Source organism: Trichoplusia ni, chromosome 3 (assembly GCF_003590095.1).
Source record: "Trichoplusia ni isolate ovarian cell line Hi5 chromosome 3, tn1, whole genome shotgun sequence".
NCBI lineage: Eukaryota > Metazoa > Arthropoda > Insecta > Lepidoptera > Noctuidae > Trichoplusia > Trichoplusia ni.
Genome location: NC_039480.1, coordinates 16,595,861 through 16,619,953, shown reverse-complemented (window position 1 = coordinate 16,619,953; position 24,093 = coordinate 16,595,861). Strand labels below are relative to the sequence as shown.

General features: G+C 36.6%; 1 protein-coding gene across 1 annotated transcript; it reads right to left on the bottom strand.

Moving 5' to 3' along the window:
• Positions 1-2,240: 2,240 nt before the first annotated feature.
• LOC113492176 (poly(A)-specific ribonuclease PARN-like) lies at positions 2,241-23,999 on the bottom strand. The gene is made up of 14 exons (XM_026869525.1): positions 23,760-23,999; positions 23,331-23,681; positions 22,851-22,983; positions 22,152-22,307; positions 21,534-21,660; positions 20,888-21,009; positions 20,322-20,440; positions 19,806-20,033; positions 19,427-19,513; positions 18,716-18,873; positions 17,366-17,415; positions 4,028-4,059; positions 2,884-3,026; positions 2,241-2,512 (listed from the first exon to the last, which is right to left on the bottom strand). Exons 1-14 carry the CDS (start codon positions 23,776-23,778, stop codon positions 2,267-2,269), a joined length of 1,971 nt encoding a protein of 656 aa, XP_026725326.1. The 5' UTR covers positions 23,779-23,999; the 3' UTR covers positions 2,241-2,266.
• Between the last annotated feature and the right edge of the window lie 94 nt (positions 24,000-24,093).

Genomic DNA, 24,093 nt, shown 5'->3' with positions numbered 1-24,093 from the left:
GGCCTGCTAAGTCCCAAGCTATGATGGACCCTAACTTCAAACGAAGATTATCAATCAACAAAGAAGATACTCTTTAGGACGTAGACCTAGAATGCAGTATATTATTATCCTATCCATAGATACCTATCTCCTATACTTAAATAATTGTCCGCATACTATATTATCATTATTGAGTGTTTGCAATTTTCTTTTAGAAAGGGTAATCTGTTTTAATTTCTGTAGATCTAAAATAGGAACCTTTGTCTATTAAATGTTTGATTATTTTAACTTGTCATACATCACTTTTACATAAAATTCAGTTTGGACGAAAAATGTTTATTAAAGGAAAATCACTGTCCACAAATACTTAAAGAACATAAATCTTTAACCCAGGCAATACCTTAACAGAATTAATTGAGCGGATACCCACCAGATATTACGAAGCAAACAATTGTCCCTCTAATTGTCCCATACAATGTCACTAGCTAATGAAGTGGGCTCATCGTGCCTTTCATGTAGCCGGCGCGAGCATTGTATCGTGGATCACGAGTTCACGACACTGTCACCTGTTAACTCGTTCATCAAATCGATTAAGTGTACTTAGGCTTAGACGATGTCAGTATGCTTGCTAATTTGATTAGACCTTATGGTAGATAGTTTAAGCCCCATTTTAGAGGTAGAGTTTTAATTATAACGAAATTCTGGTATGATGCTGAATTTTAATGCGTGTTGATGCGTTCCTGGTTGAAAAGCAAAACCGACAATTTGTAACAAAATATTAATATGAATAGGGGTGTATCTACGTCGAAATTACATTAACGTGAACTTTTATATTTTAAGATATCTTTGTAACAATATTAGACCTAAGTGCTAGTGTCTATAGTGAGATGTATGTCGCCGTATAGCTGGGGTTTCAAAGCGGCATGTGCCTTCTGCTATGCAATGCCCTTGGAAATCCCAAACGTGCTGGCGACGATCTGCGACGAAGACCACATTTAAGAACCACGCTGTTTATAATAATCATCATTCTCATGTTGGCTGTAACGAAAAAGCATGGTAATATTATAAATTCCACTTCAGTAGGTACAAGTAGGTATATGTTCGGAAAAAAAAATATTTATCCCGAAATTTTCGTTGACTGATCAAGATAATCGAGATCTAATATTTCATTTTAATGTCACCGCTTTTTCGTTACACCGTGTGCCTTAATATCTTATGTTGTGTGTAATACGTGTAATGTTCATATTAATTTCATTTAAGAAAACGATCAACGTCTTTATGGAGCATGACTCTATAGTGAATTGCCTTGTTACATGAACTGCTGTCACCCCAAAACCAACAATATTAGTATGGCCATACAACATCAATTCCCATATATTCCGACCTCAATATCTACAACCACATTTTTGTAAGCCTGTAGGTATACCCCACTGTTAAGACCTCTTACAAACCTTCATATCTTCTTACAAACTTTCAATCACCTCAAGTCAATTTACGGAGAAATATTAAATGTTCCTTATTCAAAACCTTCTCATACAATATCCAAGCTACTGCAATACTACAAAGAGTGGGTTGAACAAGGAGTTTCTTATCATACTGATTGCGTATAAACTCGTTAAATAGTTATATTATGTATTTCTGATAAAGAACACACATCGCTAGGGTCAACAGTAGTCATTATGCGGCCGAACGTAGGCGAACTTTATTCCTATTCCCTTCGGCCGATCCCACGGGAATCTCCGTGATTTTAGTGACATGCGTCCACTTCGGAATATTTGTTTCCTATTAACCTAGGTGCAGTTTCCTATAAGGCATTTTGTACTAACTTACCTAACACTGATGGATACCCACCTGTAGGCAAATGACATAAGGTATACCTACACACCTTCCTCCTTTTCTCTATGAAAATATCTTAATTTAGCTTAGTTACATTTTCACAAGTTGAAATAATAGATACTTAAGGAAATTATGTCTGTAAGTGGTTGCGAATGCGGGACTGCCAAGTCAAAAGCCTTCGAGTTCGATCCCAAGCCACGCATCGACTTTTCGCATAATTTATCCGTTTTGGGAATAAATATAACATATTGCGGGTTTCGGAAGGCTCGTATCCATCGAGCTATGTGAGAGAAAGAACAGTTTTGCGCATACGCTCATCATTATAACATGTCCCGCGTAGCTGGCTAATTTTGACATTAGCAACCCTGGCTATAATCTGGCGATCTGGAAATATCAAGATTTAGATGTGAAATAATACAATAGAATAGACCATCAACTTATATTTAATCTATCAGTCCCACAAATCGCTTTCCTTGAAAGCGGACACGCAGTTCGACTTAGCTTCGCTATCGAACTTTTCGACTATTTTAATTTTTTCGTCCTTAGGTTTAGTTTTGTCGTCACTTTGAGATTTTTTGTCAGTTTTATTGTGTTTACTTTTGCTCGAGGCCTCCTGCTGACCTCCGTTTACGACTTTAGACTGCTTTTGTGGGGTTTTCACATCAATCTTCTTTGCTACAGGTTCTAATTCATCAACCTGTAAAATAATAACTCATTAAAATCACAGTTTACAAATAAAATGTTTCAAAAGAAACATATTTCTAGTGGTTGACACAAATTAGAAAAAGAGACTTCCCAAGTAAATAATTTTATTCTTGTAACGCGGAGGTTTCATTGACATTCAAATCACATGCACCATAGCATCCAGACTTAGGAAAAGCTTTTGTGGATCACACAAATGGTTGGGGATCCCTACACGAAGCCGTGGAATATCTCACGAGCTGTCAGAGCGACTTGTACCAATAGATCATCCGTGCCATTTTAACATGCAGAGTTGAGTTCATTCTTCTACTTTTTTAAGCTTTACTCTAATTCCAAGTTCTAGAGTCATAAAGTTGTAAGGCTTACTTCAAACACTCCCGACGACGACCTCTTCTTGGCGACGCCGGGCGCTGGGGGAGGGGTGACGGGGGCGCTGCTCACGCGACTCACTTTCTGCGGCAGCTGCGGCGCCGCGGGTAAGTTGCTCACAACGGGACGGTTGTTCACAACTGGTTAACATATATAATATTGTTTTAACGACAAATATACAACCAACTCACACTGAGCCAAACATGATAAGATGAAATCTGGGACGAAAACCCTTTTTTTTTATAAAAAAAAACTTTCCATCCAGTCCGAAGTTATGAGGTAACAAACATAAAACAAAATAGAAACAAATTGCGAACGTCCACCTTTTTCAAGTTGGTTGATAATACTTTAGTCAATGCTGTTTTTTACTCGACAAGAGAGTAGGTAGAGCAATAATTTTTTCTTCAGGATATGAGAAAAAGCCACATGTATTCGGCTGTTTACAACTGACAAAAATACATAAAATGAAGAAAAATTACAATGCTGAATCAAAAGCTGTTTGCATATTTCAAGCTACTCGATGGGAGAGTAAGCGATGATCAATCCGATCGTTCTACTTATGGGGAACAGGGGCGCAAAAAAAAAAAAGAATTGGCAGCAGTTCGCAATTGACAACCATACATGCTTTAAAATACCGAATTAATGTAAAGTTTTTGATGTTTTAGTTACTCGATAATCATGGTAATTGTGATAATCAATGTTCTTCTTCGTATGAAAAACACTACAGCCCCAATAGGCGGTAGTGTCAAAACAGACCAGATGCAACTTTTTTTTTATGAAGAGTCCACCACACAGGTCTTTATTATCATTGCAACTGAAGTATCTACAAAGACAACCAACGAACATCATTTGGTTTTAGAATTCGCAAGAAAATTAATAATAAATAGGAAAGACGAATAGAAACATTATTTTTACGTTTTCCTTAAAAAATAAATGAGATATCTGAAAGTGGGTGGTCTCTGCTAGTAAGCAAACGTGGTGATCAGTATTATTTCTTCTTGATTTGGGAATAGGCCAGAGCCAAGTTTTGACAAACTTTTCCAGACCAATAATTAAACTGAGAATATAGAATGGGACTGGTCGGGACATCTAAGAATTGAGGTAGGTTCAATGTCATCACTGAAAGCAGGAAAGTACAAACCTTGCCGTGACTTCGCATCAGACGTCGTTTTCCTGAAACAAAAATACACTTTAGGAAAATTGCAACTAAATTTCTACTAACCAAAAAGTTTACATAACAAAATCCAATTTAGAAAAAAAGCAATTGTCGTCCTTTAAAATTAGAACGAACAAAACCGCGCAATATTCGAATTTGAAAGAGGAAGATGCAGGCACCTGTTCTTTTTTTTCTAACCAGATCGAAGGCGCAGGACTTGTCGCCGTGTCCATTTAATTGGTATCCGAACGCATCCGCTAATTGTGGGTGAAGTATCGGGCGACACTAGCGCCGCTGTCGCGCATTCACCTGTCGCAAGCGCGGGAACACGCCGCCGGCAAACCAAATTACTCGAACGCGGTCACGACTCACCAAACATTTTTTTGCATTTATTTTTTAAGGAATACTTTTAATTCCTGCCTTGTCTTTTCGGAAATGTTGGAGGTGCATTTAATACTAAATTATGAATAAGATTTCTTGGTATGTAAAATACGGTATTAATTTAGCCTTGCCATCGACAACGAATTTAATTTTAATAATAATAATTCCAAGCATAAAAGATGGGCATGACGTTAAATTTAGGACTAGAATCAAGTATAATTCCCAATTAATTAAGTTATGAAAAAATTGTTCTGATTCAACATTTTTAAGTGGACATAAAGTTTGCCGATTTATTTTAACTTATAAAAATATATTTAACGTTCACACTATGTATAAGGCGGACGTACTTCATATAGATTTATAGATCAGCCTACTTAAATCCAAGACCTCACTAAGAGGCCCTTCAATCGCAAATCTAACATACTGCTAGACATAAAAGTCGCAATTCTCTTTATCCAATCCTCGCATTGGATATAAATTGACTTATTTTAGATTTAATATACCGCACGGGAAATAAATCAATTATAGTCGACTGGGCAAAACATGGTCCAATAAAAACTTCTACGTGATTAGGTTGGACGTATGAGAGTAGGCTTTGATATTTTCATATAAAAATGTTATTTATATGTTATAGTTGCGGACGTGAGGGATTCAAAGCTGACGACGGTTCATCTATCAAACGTTTGCCCGTATAAGGCGAGCGGCGCGCCGCGCAGATGACACACCAGAGACAACGTTTGATTGACTTGTAACTTTTTATTTTTTGTTGTAACGCTCACTAATAAGCTATGTTCCCGCCGTTAAGGCAGCCCTCGACGCGGATGAGCGGAGCGCATCCTGGTAAACCACGTGTTTTCTTCACTTAGGTACTATTAACTATATAACACAATTTCAAACTCTGCAAATTTTAATTATGATAGCCAGACCATCACGCAATGTCCGCTAATAAATGTAACTGCAGATTCTTTAATTGATTATTTACAGGCGATTCAATGAATCTAGAAAAAATACTAATTGCACTTCAAGCTGAGTGCACTGAGACAGTTCGGTTCCTGTGTGGCGAAGCAGTGGACCCCCGCCAGTGTCTACTGGAGGTCCCGCAATTGACTTCACTTGGTGACAGGCACTGAAGACTGGTAGGGACATGGGCATTACTTAGCAGGACTTGAGCTATTAACTCAATCTTAGTTTAATGGTACGAAATAGGATTTATTTTACTTGAAGTAACTAAAATTAGAAAATATATTTGCCTGTAGATTTTGAATGAATGTAGTTTTTTTTAAAACCGGTAGACCGACACCCGTTTTTATAAATTCATTATCATTTATCGAATAACAAAATAAATTTCAGAAACGTCAGCTAAACTGTAATTTCCACTACCTTTATAATTTAATACGCAGGAAGGCCTACGAAGCAGATACCTAATATTTGCAATTAAATACAATGAAAAAGAATAAAACCTCAGATTTGACTCGAACTTGACTCCTGGCTATAAGCACGTGTACTCACAGTAGTACTCAGAGTCACTTATATGTATTTAATTGTAAGGTATTTATAACCAGCGGTAAAAAATAAGCCCGGACTCAGTTCCTGTTGATAAATTTATCTTTGCCCTGCAGTGCAAAATTGACTCTTTACCTCTTAACCTGGATTTCATGTCGACTAAAATGCCACACAGCCTGCCAACCAGCTGTGATACTGCCACAAATAACGGCCTTATAGAGAGATGCCAGGCAATGCATCATGTATCGAGTCGTACACAACGCTAAGGACATATTGTTAGTATGATGGGGACTCATCTGAAAACAAAGTGCGAACATATGTCGCAAAACATCCGCGTCTTAACGAGCGTCAAATATATACGATTTATATATCGAAACTCGGTTTACCTTTTGTGGAGGTTTTAGGATTTCGCTAGGTACAGTCAATGGTAAAAGTAGATAATCGAAATCAGAAAATCAATACTAATGATCGGAGTTTGCGTTAGAACTGTGTGCATCCGAAAAAACAGCAATTCTGACGTAAACTTATTTCATTAATATTGACATGACAATTGACTTTTGCTGCTAACTTTACCAGACGACTTTAATTTAAAATCTGTAACCCACTTCGAGACAAACTTAAAAAAGACATACATAACAACACGTCTATTGTGATTAAAGTTATCGGGTCACGGTGACTTCCAACCTAGTGACAGGCTTTTGCTGTGGATATTGATGTCAATACAGCTCCACATTCTTTGCACGCTCTATTTCAGTTTTAGGTTGAAAAAAACTCGGGTTAGTCTAAACGAAAGTATTGATAACGAATCCGAAAGTATTTTCTTGATTGGTTTTTGTAAATCCTTACGTATCCCTAAAGTATGAATTACTAACGAAAAGTTAATATATACCAGATGTTTGCATACACGCAAGTCACGATCAGCATGCGTCTAAAAAATGTATCTATGTAGATCATTTGATTCTCATGCATAAATATTGATTAACGGCATTCATTGACGCGTGTTCGAACGATATGCAAAATATCGAGAAACAGGGTTAGGAATTAGAACCTTCTTGGAGATTAAAGGTTTTTTTCTTAAATGCTTTACAAACGTGTATAGGTAAATGGTGTTTGTGAAAACATGCCATTAAAAAAATATATTTCTAAACAAAAAAACGTCGTGGAAATCTAATATTTATCCACGCCTTGTAGTCTTTCATTGTTTTAACAATATTCACGAATCAAAAACCGTTTAATTATTATCATCCCAAAATCGTGCGTAAAGATCATCGAGGCATTTTAAACACTTCTTTGGGAAAAAAGATTCTTAACTCGAAATTCATTACAAATAATATTACCGAAGTCAGCTAATCGACCAACCGGCGTGTGATTTACTTCCCATCCAGCCAAATCTACAACCATGTCAAGTAGACATTATGATTATTACTTATTCGTAATACAAGCTTACATTGTAACAGGTCACAGAACTACACAAAGGTTTCATGTTCAGATTGTTGAATTTCACAAGATTGAGCCAAAACGAATCATTTAAATCAGTGTTAATGAGCTTAGTGATCAAATGCTATACAAGACAATAAGTGTAGAGTTTCATTTTATAATCCGTTGCGTTATAATCCTTGTTACGATTTACGCTATTGGGCTTATTATGAGCAAGGATTTAATTGCCGGCATGATAACCTCTCTTATTGGTAAAGGGAATTCGATCTTATGGCAATGCTTGCTGTCACCCAATTTTTTTTGTTAGAAAAGTCAACCTTTTTTTTTTCGTAAAGAATTACCTAAGAAGACTGCTTAAAATGCAACAAAAAAAATTACGATCAGTAGAATCCAAATCACAAAAAAAAACGAAGCGACATCCCGTCTCTGATTCCTTCTGTTTGCTCTTTTCATCTACTTTTTTCCCTTCCATCTTTTGTGTCAACATTGATTTACGCTTTTATAATTGTTAATCAAAGATCTAGATACTAATTAAATCAATACGGTACGTGACGGACGTGATCCAGTTCGAGATGCCAGCAACCATTATTTTTTGTAACGCTCGACGAGTCGCGCTGAATACCAAAGTGTTGGCAGCGAGGCCTTAGGTTATAAAGCCTCATTATTTCATAAGCAACATATTCACACGGAGCGGCCACATTTTCATAGTAATATTCTATGAAATGATTACATTTTTGTACCGGGCAGACTCGTCGCGGCGACTCTCGCCTCCCTTAGCTTTATGTTAATAGAATGCTGAACATCGATGGGTGATTATCTAGAGGCGTAATCGTTGTTAGTGGGAACTATTCGGCGAGCACAAATCCTATCAGGGCTGGGGGACTTTGTTTAAACTTGGTTTAAACTGCTCCGTTTTATGGTGTGGTGGTGTTTTCAATTACAAAATAACCTTTAAAATTAACAGTAATTAATTCCAATTTACTATCTTACTTGTACTCAAACGAAGAACTAAATAACAAACGATGATTAAAAACTCACGATTTCTTTAACACAATTATGTAAAACAAATTAAATTCAGTCGTGCCTATACCACTTAGGGTGACCAGAACTCTGAAACTTTCATTCTGGCAGACATTCGCGATAGTAAAAAGGAAAATTAAATATAATGATATCAATTACTTATTCACTTTGAGCATTAATTCGTGTGATAGCGGCAGCCCTACACGCGACGCGGCGGTGCGTGTGCGCACGCGCGTTACGGCGCCGTTTTGAGAGCCATTAACGCGATCACTGACTAATCGGCATTTACAGGAATTTCATGCGATTTGCCGCGCGTAGTGCAAGTGACACTTGTAAGTAATGCACCGCGGTCGATATTGTTCGTGTTTGTACCAATATAATAATGAAAGCTAGTTTTAATTGTTTATATTTTCCATTTGCCTTTGTGTTGGTACTACCAAAATGGGTACATTGTGGAGTTTAATTCATAGCAGTTGTGTCTCTGTGCTGTGCCGAAATAACATTACGGTATACGAAAATTCCGAACTATGTGAATACAAGTTTCAATTCCACAATTTTAATCTTAAGTAGGCATTTAGCTTAAACATGCTTACAAAAGTAGTTTTTAAAATAAATCATATAATTTTATTCAGTCACTCCATGGCAACAAGTGCTACATCGTGAGAGTGATGGTCGCACGCGATAGCAAACATTCTAGAACTGTCTAGAAGTCCTGCCAGGTTAATAACGGGAATACTGATTGACCGATGACTGTATCGCGTGTAGCCGTTGTCTCATAATACATTCAAAAGCGTACTAATCATGTAAATGACAGCTAAATGGTAAGAAAGCAAGAATTTACATTCCAATGTCATTCAGAGCGTGCAGTTTCAATTGCAGTAAATATTACATTTGTACGGGTATAGATATTTATTACGATTAAGTGTTTGTTTATAAATATATTTGAGAAAAGAAAAGCGAAAGATACTAGTTTTTTGTTTTTTTGAGAAACAAAGACGACAGAACGCTTTGCAATAAATTGGGTAGAGGAATTTTTTGTGCGTTTTTAACAATATGAAATTACTAATATGTAGCTACATAAATGTATCGCCAACATATTTAAAATGCTCAACCAAATATATTTCTTAAACTAATGAACTCACATAAGTGAATCTGCTAAAGACGGCAAAAACATCAAAATATTTCAAAACAAAAAGTCTCCCTCATTTTCAAACGAATTTTCTCGTTAATGAGAATAATGAGACGGCTACACTTAAAACACTTCCACCTAATCTATATATACCGTACAACCACAAAAACTAGGCCCTAAACCCTTCCAAGGTAACCCTACACGAACTTGTTCCGGATTAACGTTTAGGTCTCGTCTTTAAATCGCTACCAGTATTTATTAGTCGTGTCGCTTAGCAAGGGGACAAGGGCAGAGCCTGGGTAAATCACCGAGAGCCAGCCAGGCTGATACGGCGCGGTTACATGTTGGACGACCAACTTTGGACTTACCACCCATAAAGGGTTTACAAAGAAAAGTCATTGTTTTAAAGCGTGTTAGGTGACGCTGTTGGTGTAGGACAACGGTTAAGGTTCAACTTGCTGATTAATAAGGTTGGAGCTAGTTTTCCATTTTAGTCTAGGAGGTGAGCAATGTTCGTGATTGTGTAACTGGTATTATTATTTTGGAATGATTTTTTATATGAACAAAAATGTATTGAGGTGAAATTAGGTGTTCTAATTTTCTCTATACGAGAGGAGACCTGTGAATAGTGGGACGTTTATAAGCTAGTATTATGTTATGTAAATATATCTTTGTCATTTTTTGATATCATTTTATTTGCAGATTTATTAACACAAAAGATAAATTTGAAAAAAATCTAAATAAATATCAACAAAAGGCGACTAGAAAACACAAACACCACAAGTCTAGTAGTAAACAGTAGTACATCTTTAAAAGAAAAAACCACAATTAAACAAAAAGCAAATGCAGTGTAATCCCGTGGCCGTCATGTACGCCTAACTCGCACTAACAAGGCGCTCTAATCGCGCGTCCGAGCGACACATCGGTCGTCGCGTGCGCTTGCTCGATCACTGCCGCACAAATCTTGCATTGTTAGTGCACATTTTTACTCCGAACTTACGAGATGCATCTGCTTTTTATTTTGCTCCTTTAGAGGTATTTGCTTGCTGGTGTGGTTAGGGGTTTTAAAGTTAATTGATTGGTTTTACACCTAGTAAGGTTTGTATTTAACTGGAAAAGTATGGTGCTTAAGTGCTCGTTTTTTGTCTAGTTTTATATTTTCGTGTCATAAGAGTTTCGTTTTCGTATGGTGTGCCATAGCGTTGTTTCATAATTAATAGCTAACGATGTGTTTCAAATTTAAAGTGATTTCAAAAATAACTAGACCAAAAAAACAATTTTCTCTTAACAAATTGGAAGACATTCAAACGACATTCACACTCAGGTAGCTCCCGCACATCAGTACATCCGACCCCACGACCGCGCAGTAATTGACGACCATTTGACAAGCGTTGTCGCGCCCAAAGCGGGCCCAAATAGGTAAAACTCGAAATGTCACTGACAAAACGGCCCGGACACGTCGCTCAGCGTAATTGGCTATTAGCTAATGAGATTGTAAGATAGTTATCTGGTCGGCGTCGCAAAGCGAATATCGCTTATATCGAATGTGGCCCGTTAGGTGCCAGGCGATGACAGCAGGCAGGCGACAAGACGAGAGGGATTTACGGAGAGATACGATGTGCGAATGTACCTATCGAGACGTATGATAACCGAGGATGCCTTATAAGGCCGAGGCTAGGTGTTACAGGTCACTATTATTCTGTTATATTATTGATCCGGCATAAACTCAATATAACAACGCCCAAATATTTTAGTTGTTGTCAAAGTTTCAATTCTAACCTCTTCCACTCAGGAATTTTTTTTGCAAGTCAAACATATTTAGACTGATCAACTACTCACCCTAATAAACTACAGAAACAAACATGAGTAATTACACAATTCCTGGAGACGCGTTAAGAAATCTGTTCTCTCAATACCGATTGACACCGAGGCGAAAGGTCTTATACGAAACTATTTTCTAGAAACTTAGCGCCAAGACGTAATGACCTTTAAGATAAGAAAATGAAGCACCGCGACATGGCTTTATGTAGGAACTTCGTACCTACATGCCACTCAAGTGATGTGCTTCGCCCAGTTTTAGACTTTCGCCTTTCACCCTATTAGAAAATAAATGACAGCATGAACACCTACCGTACTTCATACACCTTGACTGAACAGGCAACGCCCTCAGAAACACTCCTTACCATTCAGAACTGTAAAATATTACAGTCATAGAATATGATCTTATCAAATAAATTACGTTAGCACAAAAAGCGACGGAAAACGGTGACCCATTACTCTCTTTCACTATTCAGCGGACAAGTAAACAGGAGTCTTTTATAGAATCAAAGCAAGTGGCTCGGTGATATTTGTCTGGGAATAAACTCAGGCGCACGTGCTAAAGAAACAAAAGGTGAATGATAACGGCCGGCGCACGGCAGCGATGCAATGCGCAGGGCACAATAATGGAAGCTTAGAAAATATTTATGTATAATTGGAAAGTTGGTTGATAGTCAATTTAAAGGCTATTTAAACAAAAGAAGGTACAATAAAAAAGGCAGAATACTCCATTTTGGAAAGGGATAATTCATATTTATATACCTAGACCTAGGATATCGAATTAGACTGTTACTGTCCAATAGCTTTAAAATATTTTTTATTACTTATGTACAACTTTATAGAATCTCCTGCTTTAATCCTCGTAACAAATATCCCTACATGAACTTCATCAAAGCTAAAAAATCAATCTTCATCAAAATACTAGGTACACATGCTTGGCCACATCTAAGAAACCTAGCAACAGATTTGTGCAAGTTCCCTGTGCTCTACCATCATTATCACGGAATCTGGCCGCGAAGTTCTCTCTGTGTGTTCTATGCTTTATTCTCTGACGTGGTACTAATGGCACCACCCGACGACTCCAGGATTTATTGTCGCGAACACCGCCGCAGGCTCAACGGCACCGTATGTTTCAGTCTTTACAAAGTGTAGATTTAAGCTTTAGAAATGGAAATGCGCGGGAGTGCAATCTTAGCACTTAATTTACGACATCTTTCGTTGGTACCAAGTGGCTTGTTGGTGTATCATGTTTTTCTGTTTTGTTTGAGAGGAATTAAAATTGTAATTTTAAATAAATGATATCTTCAAAAATACTACTACTTTACCTTCTATTCCTTCTTAAACTAGCAGACATGAAAATAATCTAGTTACGATGTCTAGTTAGCGATTGACGGCCTAACGAAATTACCGTAATCTCCTATGTTCTTTTGTTACACAGCAATATTACTCCCTGAAAGACTGCTTTGGTAAAACTGGTAAAACAAACCATATTTAACACTTCAATCTTTCAGTGAGCTTGAACCATCCCACTATGCATTAGATAAGAGCAACCTTCTAACTTTAAAACAAACAATAAATTCAATTCACACAATTATCGGGTGATCGACCGGTGTTCCTGGACATTAGCATGTGGCCACATCACGAACTATTAAATCAGGCACAATGTGCAACTACCGTCATCGCTATCTGCGTCCGAGGCGCGAACGACCCAGTTAGGCGCGTGCGCACCATAGATCAACTGATTAATGACGCAGACCACCAATGCAACACGAAAATTTTATGACCAGTTTTATAATTGGTAGGGCTTATCTGATTAGCACCTTATTGGTGAACACATAAGTAAAGCCCGAGCGATATCTACTTGGCTTACTGTTGCGAAATGCAGGTCGAGTTTAAAATAATAGGCATAATGAACGAAAACCAGTTCGTGATTGTCACATATAGAACTAACAATAAATACTACTTACATTTGTATTTTCTGGGGTAAGTCTTGTTATCAGACTCATAAAGATTTTCCTAAAGATTAGGGCTCGTGGGTTCGTCTTATCCGATAGACTTGTTCTCTCGTGCCACCCAAAGATGATCGATACATCGGTTCTACGTATTCCAGTTTTAATCTGTGGCGCACGACGTAAGTCGCGGGTACGATATCATCGGCACGAGCGATGCATCGACGCTGTTTACGAGCCTACCGACCAGATTGCGACCACTGGCTTTTTATATGGCCAGGAATGTTTGAGGGTTATTGTGGCTCTCTTATCTATGCACTTGTGTTTCCTGTAGTATGGATGCCAAGTAGCCGAGTAGGGTTAGCAGTATGTAGTCTGATGCAGGATTATTATGAGTTCTGTTGATGTGCTATGAATTGCCACACGATATGGTAGCTGCACATGTCTTGGTGTTCAGAAGATGATGATAGGATGACGACGTTTAGTTTTCTTTTGGGGTGAAGTAATTTTGCTGTAGATAAGAATCAGGTCTTATTAGCTGATTCTTTGCGGAAATAGTAGTCCACGATTTATCGACAGAGACAATATTGTCAGTAAGGCACAACAAACGTTTAGTAAATTTTCATTACCAAAAGCTTTCTTATGATTTTTGGCTTTTAAAATTCTAATTTCCTGTATGTAATCTGATCTGCTATTTTTGCACTGATGGTAATCACCATACCTACCTACGTAGATACGCATGCAATGATACAACTTGACCTGGTACCCCCACGCGCTGATACGAACACTAAACATCAAAGCCGGCGAATCTTTATCGGTTCCAAAAAAGCCACCATTACAAGAAGCTCAATTTCAGTTTATACTCCCTCCGGACTTCTATATAAGGAAACAAAAGATTTGCCAAATAGACAGAGGAGGCATAAAGCAAGCAAGTGGGCGGAAATCTCCGAATCTGCTTGTGCAGGCGCATGCAAATGTCTGGTACAACAGTATTTATGAACTGTGTGGCTAAATGTTAATAGGAGTTGACATGAATAGATATGATTTGTGAAAGAATATTGTGCATTTATATGGATTTCCTTTTGAGACGATTTACTTACTGGTGTTAAGGCTATTTTATTATAAGCTTGAGGAGTAACTACGCTACTGAGTACTGGTAACAATACTGGTGTTATTTTTATTTAATTTAATTAGCTTTAGCTTTATCCTTCTGTGCAACGCAAAATAAAGATGTGCTAATAATAAAAATCTTAGTATTTTTTATCACAAAATACACCCTTGTGAAGCCTAGGCCAGAGCAAATGGATAAATAAAAATATTTCAACTCAATATAAAAAGTAATGATCCCTTTCTCAAACAAAACAATTAAATCGAAAAGCTTAAACACAAAGCGAACAGAAAGTTCCATTTAAGTAAATAAGTAAATGAGAATAAAATATCATCGCACACGTCTTAGGTATGCAAATGGGCCGGTGCAGGGCGCATTAAAATGCAAGATGGCGGAAGCGCGCACGCGAGGTCGCGGGGTCGCCGGTATCGCCACGCGCCATTGTCCCGGCTACCGAGTAAGGTAGCATCAATTACAACGATATGAGGATATACCTCATATATTTTATGCGATTTGAACACTAATGTGTTTTTGCCACTGTTTTATGTTGTACGAGTTGTGCTTGTTTTAGATGCGTTTTTTTGGTTGAGGACATTAGATGTACTTACTTTTGGGTTTCTTTTTATTCAGTAGTTATTTTTATCCGAATTGGTACAAAAGTATGAACTTTGCGATTAGTAACTGTAAGAGAAAAATAGAGTCTCAATTTTTTTTTAAATCTTTTGCGTTTCGCTGATCCTAACCAAACACAGTTCTTGAAGATATCGCAGAATAGCTTTTTCGCCGTTCAACTTACACTTAAAAATATAACCAGTTGGTAGACGAAACGGTTTTCAAATCATATCAGAGTGAAAATGACCAGTGAGCTCTCGCTCCCAGACTGTCCGAGCCAGCACAATTTCCTATTAACACTACTGATATCTTCTCACGATCCGCTAAATCGCGTCGACCGTCGTACAATAGCGGTTCAGTCCGCTTAAAACAAAGTAGATTCACAGCTAAAACAATGTGTGGCGAACAGTTAGAAGATTATTTATGGACCATTTATATAGGTCGGTAACTTTAGTCCCGAGGGCTTAGGCGATTGCTTAGAGAAATTATGTACTCTTACCCATATATAAACATAGCGTGTTTTACTATAAATGAGAGAGTAACTGTCAACTTTTATGGTTAATAAATTTTGTAAGGAGTTCGGTTGAACTTGAAGAAAGAATTATATGCAAGACTTGAGCTCTGGTAGACCTACTCGTAAAAGTAAAAAATAAATTATTAGTTTGCAATTAGTGATTTCTTCTTACTTTGGTGGCTGTTTCCATGTATGTTATTTTACTGAATTGAATCATTTTAAACTTGTACGGCCCCAATAAGGATTTTATCTTTATGGATTTTAAGGATGATAAAACAAACTTTAAAAATCATAAAATTTATTAAATAAAAAACTAGCTACTTATAATTGTTTAAACTCAAAAAGTTGATTTTGCTTTTGAATTATTATCGTCTTTTTATTAAAATCAGTGCAATGCCATGCAATGGCAAGTCAAGCGTTTAACAGAAGTCAAATATAAGAACGTGAAAATGGATACATACTTGGAAAATAAATAATATTAAAAAAAGAACAAGCTTCAGTAAATCGTAAATCGTTTATCGTTGTCATACCCATGTACCAAAAAAAATAGAGGAAATTTCAAAAATATTAATCTAGTTTGGATCTAATCGATAAGAATCGATCCCTATACGATTATAGACTATCGAGACTTTATCGATAATACTTTTATTTGAAATTTTAACACTAATCTATAAAAATTGATAAAAAACGATTTTAACCTTTTTCCGTGAGCAATGCACCTCGGAACTACCCATTGAGATCAGTGACTAATCTTTTTCGTTATTAAAAATATAACCTGGTCTATACTTAAGTAAAACGAAATGCAGCTTTGAATTTTAAGGTTACTAACAACAATGTAGGTCCGCTTCATTAACCGCGCACGTTTATACAAAACTAGACCAGTCTCCCAGCTAATAAATAATTGATTCATACATAAACCCATACTATTAAGCGAGAATAGAATCCTATTCTTCTGCCTGACTTAGGAATGTTGTTGCGTTTTAATAATATTTGTGTAAACGAACATGAACCTTGTGTGTTTGAAAATATTAATCAAAATTAAATAAATCAAAAGTTAAGTACTGTGGTTGGCTGGTTGACTTACTGTTTTAAATTATGCTTCAAAAAATATTATGTTTAAATATTATTGTGTCAGAAAATCACGTCCGAAATTTAAGTCATTGATATCTTAATCACTACAGTATTTTTTTTAAAAAAAACAAACTTTCAATCTAATCAATGCCAAAACAATATTCCAAGAAAAATCTTTTAAAGGCAAGTAAAATTAAAATTAAACCCGAAATCAAAATTCCACATCCAATGTGGGTATCGCAATCATTTGTTCCTATCCTTTTAATCCGAATCATTGAGGTCTACGTTTTGTTCGGCCTTCGTGCATACTCGTGCGTGCTCGCCTAATTGTGGGCGGGACTAAAAATCCGAACCACATTCATATGATTCAATTTAACTAAATCAATCTAATAGAAGCCTGATGCATGTTTTTTTCAGATGTTATTGGATAAGTCCGTATTAAACTTTATATTTTTAGAGTGAAATTTTCTTCAATGTTACCTAATGAATGTACTACATCTACACTCAATAACTATGAATAAAATAACTACCTATCACAACATTCGATGTACGCTACACAACAGAGCAAAATCCAAAAAAAATACCCTCCCTTGTTACCAATCACTAGACTCACCTACAGACTGACGTAATGTATAGAAATGTACAAGAAATGAATCAAAGTTCTTGCTTACGTACTGGCTCTGTGGCAAACAAGTCTACAATATCCGTCTGTAAGTAGGAACCGAGGCTACTGTAGAAGTAAGCTATGAGAGCTATGAATGACATGAACACAAATACGAACATTAGTTTATACGTATCCGCTTTGGGCCAGTCGCTCCGTTGAGGCGCCATCTGTGAACAACGAACAGAAACTCAGAACATAAAAATGATTAATTGACTATCGACTACCAAAAATATAATTCTTAAGAAAAAAACATTAGTGGTTGATCAAGTTCAATCTTCCAGTCGCATTTGAAAGCATTTTGGAGTTTAATGTCTTATGAAGATGAGCATTGAACAAATACAGTCGCAATTTCAGCTCGCCTATATATTAATTTCTACAAAAAACTTTAATTATTATAAAAAGGAATGATGTCTGAATACTTACTGGCACCACCGGCCCAGGAAGGTGCAAATAAGAGAAAAAAACACGCATTCTAATACATCCGAGACATATCTCAAATGGGGTATTATTCCGACATCGGTGAGATGTGAGTGCGATTATCCTCTCTAACTCAATGGCAATAAGTGTGTTTATCCGTTACATCCAAAACGGCTTACTTACTAACAAGATTTCTTTAATTTCTTTGTTAATAAATTAGGCCTTTTAGGACGTAGTGGACGAGTACACTTCGCCTTTGAAACCTGGCAAAGAAAAGTTAAAAAAGTGATCTTGATATATCAGAAAAATACTTGGAATTTTGTAACTTAATAATTCGAATACAGATCATAAATAATTTTCAATCAGTTAAAAAAACAGAACAGTGAGCGGTTTTAGTCATTTTTTTTCTGCCCAAATTGTCTTTCAGGATATTTTGAACTATACTATTCACTTTGTTCAGGTGTGGTTTTCATAGAGTTAGATGGACGAATGACATCACTACACATTCTCCGATGACGTCAGCTGACCCCATGAGATAGCATAAACCTATTTGAATTTAGGGCATATGAATCGAATTATATAAAATCACATTTCAGGGTAGAATGAACATCACAAAGAACAAGATTTCCTTGGATCTCTGAATTTGTTACCCTTATGTTACACACAATAAAACTTATTTAACCTGAAGGCAAGGTAGCTCTTTGTAATGTTCAAACTCCCAAAATTAAATGGCCTAGGCTTCTTTCGACTTTCAGGCATTTATTTTACACGCAGACAAACTATGAATGAAGCTATTAGTATTTGATATAGATTTCCCCTTTAAACTGTACAGAACATGACTATAATGTGTTAAATCATAGCTTTACAAAGTAGATGTAACTATATCACATTCCAATCATCTTAACTTTCACAGCAACCCTTTATTAATATCGAAATAAATTCTGCACTCCTACAATTCTTCATATAGCAAAAATGATCTCTATCTAACTGCAATAGAGTCTATGTTTGAATGTTTCAATGCACAGCAAACGAGTAAAAATGATATGGTACCTCGCTCTCACTGCTGCTGCATCTTCTGTGTTTCTCGAAGGGAGTGAGTTGGACGCGCGTGTTGCCGGCGAGTACGCGTAACACGTCAGCGGCTTGATCGCGGCGGTCCAACGCAACGAACGCGGATATTTCGTCGATGAATTGCACTGTTATCGCACCTGTGAGGTTTAATTAATTATGGGTGGGTTATGTGTGATGTGTGGTAATTAAATAATTTACTTTTTTAGCGCCGACGGAAAAAGAGGGATATTATTGGGAAGTATCTGTCTGTCTGAGGCATCATATCACCGAAAGGAACTAAACGATTTAATTTAAGTTTGTTCTTTATTCTAGGTGCATTATGTGCAAGTGTTCTTGTGACAGGCGTTCTTGAGAAAGTTATGAGAGGCAAACTTGGTGGCAAAAATGCCTGCAAATATACTCAAATGAAAGCGCACTGAAATGGTGCTGATGATTTAATCGAGTTCTTAGCTTTAGCTTAGCTTTTTCTTAGCACATTAGATAAGCTAGGGGGAGGGTCAGGTGAGAGTATCAATTACTACATCTCAGTTGCAATTCTAATAAACATGATTTGTCATGTTAGCTTTCACTGGGAATTTTTAACTTTATTGCTAGTTAAAACCAAGTGCTCTTTAATTATTGCTTTATATGAGACTAAATTGGTCAAAATAGGATTTAAATGATAGATTATATTCAAAAAATATTACTTACCAAAAGGACTGAACAGTTGGTTGATGTCACTCCTCTGCCAATCTTTAGGGAAAATCATGTGGAAAACGTGGTCTCGAGGTGGTGTAGCTAGAATAAGAAAATAATTAAAAACCTATCATAATGGTCAGACAACGAGAAACAAATCAGCTTTAATTCGAACGACTGGCGATTATCCTAGACTAAAGCACTTCGTGGGGTATAGCCACAGCTGAGCACAAGGTTCCTATGCTCAGCTGTGACTAATATAATTCCATTATACGGCTTCCAATATAGAGAAAGTTAGAACTTTGATTGCGTCACTAGCTAAGCGGCTTGGCGATTTGCAATCCAGATTTCATGTTTAATATTTTTTCCTTTAATAATACCAATAATTACTTACGGTCATCACCAACAAGGTTGATATAAGGGCTGTCTTGTCGGGCAGTCTTGGCTAGGAACAGCTTGTTGAGGTAGGGCTGCAGGGCGGGCAGCGAGTCGTCGCAGCGCGCGTGCCGGCCGCGGCGGTGCGCCAGCATGGCCAGGAAGCACAGCCCCGTCATGTACGCGTCGTAGCCCGCCTCGTGCTGCTTGTCGTCCAGCTGGCTGTAGCCGCGACCCTCCAGAGACCCTGTATGGGACATTTATGACTAGTTATAATGATGATATAATGGATTTTTCACGGTTTTTTCGTATTTCAAGGGTAAACTATGGTATGTATTTGCCAGTATGCATTTTGTTCCCAGTTATTAGTACCACTGCGTAAGTTTAAAGCAAGAAAAGTGTACATATTAAATGCACATCAGAGGATTACACCAGATTTGTTTTTACATTACATTTTAGGTAAAATAGATTTTCTACTAATTTTCACTGCGCATTTCTAAAGTCTTCCAAAAATAATAAGAAAATGATAACTCACCGACTTTTGGTAGTGAGAAAGGCTTTTGGCTTAAACTCGTTAAGAGTTCATTGAGCACACTTGACGAAAGCTTGTCTTTAAACGGCGGTGAGCTCGACATGTATTTCGTGTCTAATAACCTGCAAACAAAATCACATTAGTTTTATTTGTTACGCCCCAAAGGGTACAAACGGAAACCTATTACTGATGTTCAACTGTGTGTCTGTCTGTCAACAAGCTATTAAAACAAATGAAACGTGATAGCTAGACATTTAAAATTTTCAATTACATATGTATTTCTATTTACCGCTAGAGTTAAAAATACAGAAACTAATTTATTTGTTACTCAAACGCTTTTTTTAGCCTATTTCTATCTTAAGTGTTATGAGTCCAATTGACCATTTTTATTTTATATTTATTACATTAAAATTGATTTCTCGCATTGAACGATTAAAATAGAGGAGATTACAACAATACAAAAGGTGTAGTGTATTCTTTTTTATATTTCTCTTAATAAAAGAAGTCTGTGTGTGTATTCCTGTAGGTCGAAAACAAATAAATCTTAGAATAAAATATCATTGTCTTACTTGGGAAACATGCAGGTTACGAACTCCTTGAATAATGCGTAATCATAAGGTGGCTGCTGGAAGAAATGTCCGAGAGTGTGCAGGATGTCCAGCAACATGTTGTGACCGACTACCAACTTCCTCTGTACAAAACAATTGTTATCAATACATAAATTAAGATTTATAGATATAAGTTTTCATATTATAAGTAAATAATTACTAGCTCGTATTGAATCGTTTCAAGGTGTCGCTAGCTCTGAGGTCCCGGGTTCGATCCCCGGTTGAGTCAATGTAAAAATTCACATTTCTACATTGTCTCGGGTCTGGGTGTTTGTGGTACCTTCGTTGTATCTGAATTCCATAACACAAGTGCTTTAGCTTTTGGGTTCAGAACAATGTATGTTATGTTGTCCGCATTTATTTATTTATTTAAAAAAAATATATGCTAATAAAAAAAACACTTTGGAGGATGGAAAATAGACTTCCACTTCTCAGACCTACCCAATATGAATTATTATACATTTATAAGCTCTAGCCCATGAACAGAGTCTTCAACACTATGTGAAAATCAAGACCATATGTTTATACATACATTTCTCCTTTAATTACTCGTTTGTTCCTTAAATATGTGATCTTAACTAGAGTTATATCAGTGACATATACTTACAGAAGCGCTGATCATCCGTGCCACTTTGGAAAAGCCCACAGCCTCTTCAAGGTCATCCCACTCCCGCTGTTTCCTAATAGCCTCTGGGTCTCCCATATCTTCTGTTCTTCGTATCACTTTTAACACTCTGAAAGAAATTTAAATTCGTTTATAAAATGATGCATTGGTGTACTCAAGCATATTTATCGGGATAGTCCGACACGCCAGGTTTGGCGTCTTCAAAAAAACTCGGGTTGGGTCCGAAACTAGTCAGGCAATGCCGATAAATACGAATAAGTAAACCATTGCATCATTTAAAAATGAATCATGCCTATAGAGATACAGATGCAGTATCTGACTGAACCGTTGGTCTAGTGGTTATTAACCCTCAATGCTATAGGGGAGGTTGCGGGTTCAATTCCCGCCTAGGACAAATGTTTGTGCAATGAGAACAATCATTTGTTTGGGTAGAAATATGTAAGTTTGTTTATCAGTTGTCTAGTACTCATAGCACAAGCTATGCTTAGTTTGAGACTAGATTGTGTTGTTGTAAATAGTGAAATATTATATTATACATAATAATATATTGTATTACATTGTAGGCTGGAATATAATAAAACAAATATAAAAATAACATACCTGGTCTTATTTTCTAAAACCTTAGTATCAACTATAATGTCATCCTTGAATCTGTTTCGCAGCTCTTGAAACAGCAGCAGTCTTACAAAGGCATTGCATTTGTCAATCTCCATTTCATCCTCTTTGCTTTCTTTAATGAATGTTGCCACTCTCTTACTGTCAAATTAATAGCAACACTTACAATATAACACAGGTATATAATTGTCAACATATTAATTGTCTAGCTAGAGCAACGCAGAAATCATGTGAAACACTGATACTGTACCCAATTAAAAATGAATAAAAAATAATGACACACTGAAAAAAAATTATGGAGTCTTTTTTTCATAGCCTAAGTCAGGATAGGCGAACCTTTATGCCTCAACGGGCCATTTTTTCTAAAAAAAAAGTTTAATGGGATCATTCACATACCATCAAATAATTTTGTCTTTCTGATTATTTGGAAAATAATAATTATAAATACTATCAAATTGATCTTCTTAAAATACCTAATTCTGCGACGTGCCCAAAATATTGTGTTGCGTGCCATTGGTTCGCCTACCCTGGCCTAAGTCATTTTCTTATCCAGTATAAAAGTATACCTCTAGAACATATTCTTCTTCGTTTTCATTACTATCAAATATTTACAATATTCCGATTTTTTTTACATTACATTCAAATTGTCAAACTTTGAAAAATGTTGAAAAGTTTTAAACCCACCATACTTCTTCTACATGCGGTTTGTTTTCTTCAGGTATCCTTATAGAATCTTTCTCCCGAGAGTATGTTGATTGTCTTTCCTGTAAAGTTTCTCTGAGCCTTGTTTCTACTGGTTCAGGTAAGTATGAGATGCCTGAAAAATTAAAGTGAAGTTAGTTAAAAGTGCTGCATAATGGCCAAAGAGCTCGTAGACGCCAGACCTACAATATCAAACTCCATAATTGCTGACAAAGTTTTAGCTTTTATAAAATAACATAGGTCTGGCATCCACGGGCTCTTACTCTATAACGTATTACCTTTCAAAATCGATGTACTTGGGGAATATTCCTTAAGATGCTACCATTTATTTTATTCTGAGAATAAAACTTGAATAGTAAATAATAAGATCAATATTGGCACAAGTTCTTTACCTGCTCTGAGGCAAATGATTATTGGACATTACTTAAGATTCTTATAGCAAAACAATTTATAAATATTTACCTTCTCGTATCAGCTTGTTGAAGTCAAATCCATTTGCCGCCAAGAAATCCAAGCTGGAACTTTGGCACAGAAACATTCTGTCTGGCCCAGGACGCGCGCGCGGGAATAGAAAGAAATTGTACGCGTCATTCATGTACTGCTTCTTTTCTTTATCCCAATAAAATGCACACAGCCCAAACTGTATCAGCATAAACTCAGCAGAGCCACTCAACAAACGAGTATAATAGTCCCCAGGCGTATCAAACATAGATACATCTCGCCCGTTTATGAGCCCTGTAAACTCTGTATCAATTGAGAAAAAGTCAGCTTTATTTATCGACTCTTCTATTAAAGGCATCGCCTCTTTAAAATCTGGAAAATAATAAAGAAAATCAATAACTGTTTGCAGTACTAAAAATACACTTGTAAATAATCGCAACTTCAACTCACTCTTTCGAACAACCTCCATGATTTTTACATATAAACTTGCTGCTATATAATTATAATACCATTTGAAAAGAGATATGAGATACAAAAGTAATCATATAGTCAGAAAATGGAAAAGTGGAACAAAAATGCACCAACAAAACGGCTCACAACTGCACAACTTCACGTTTCATTACAATTCCCCGGCAGAACGAGCTGTGCGCTTGTCAACTTGTCAAATGTCACAAATGTTTGTCATTTTTGACAGCCCGCCGGAAAAATATTACGTAAAAAACTACCAAAGAGCAAAGTTTGTCTATCAAGGGCAAATCTAGGGAAACCATATGTCTATAGTTTT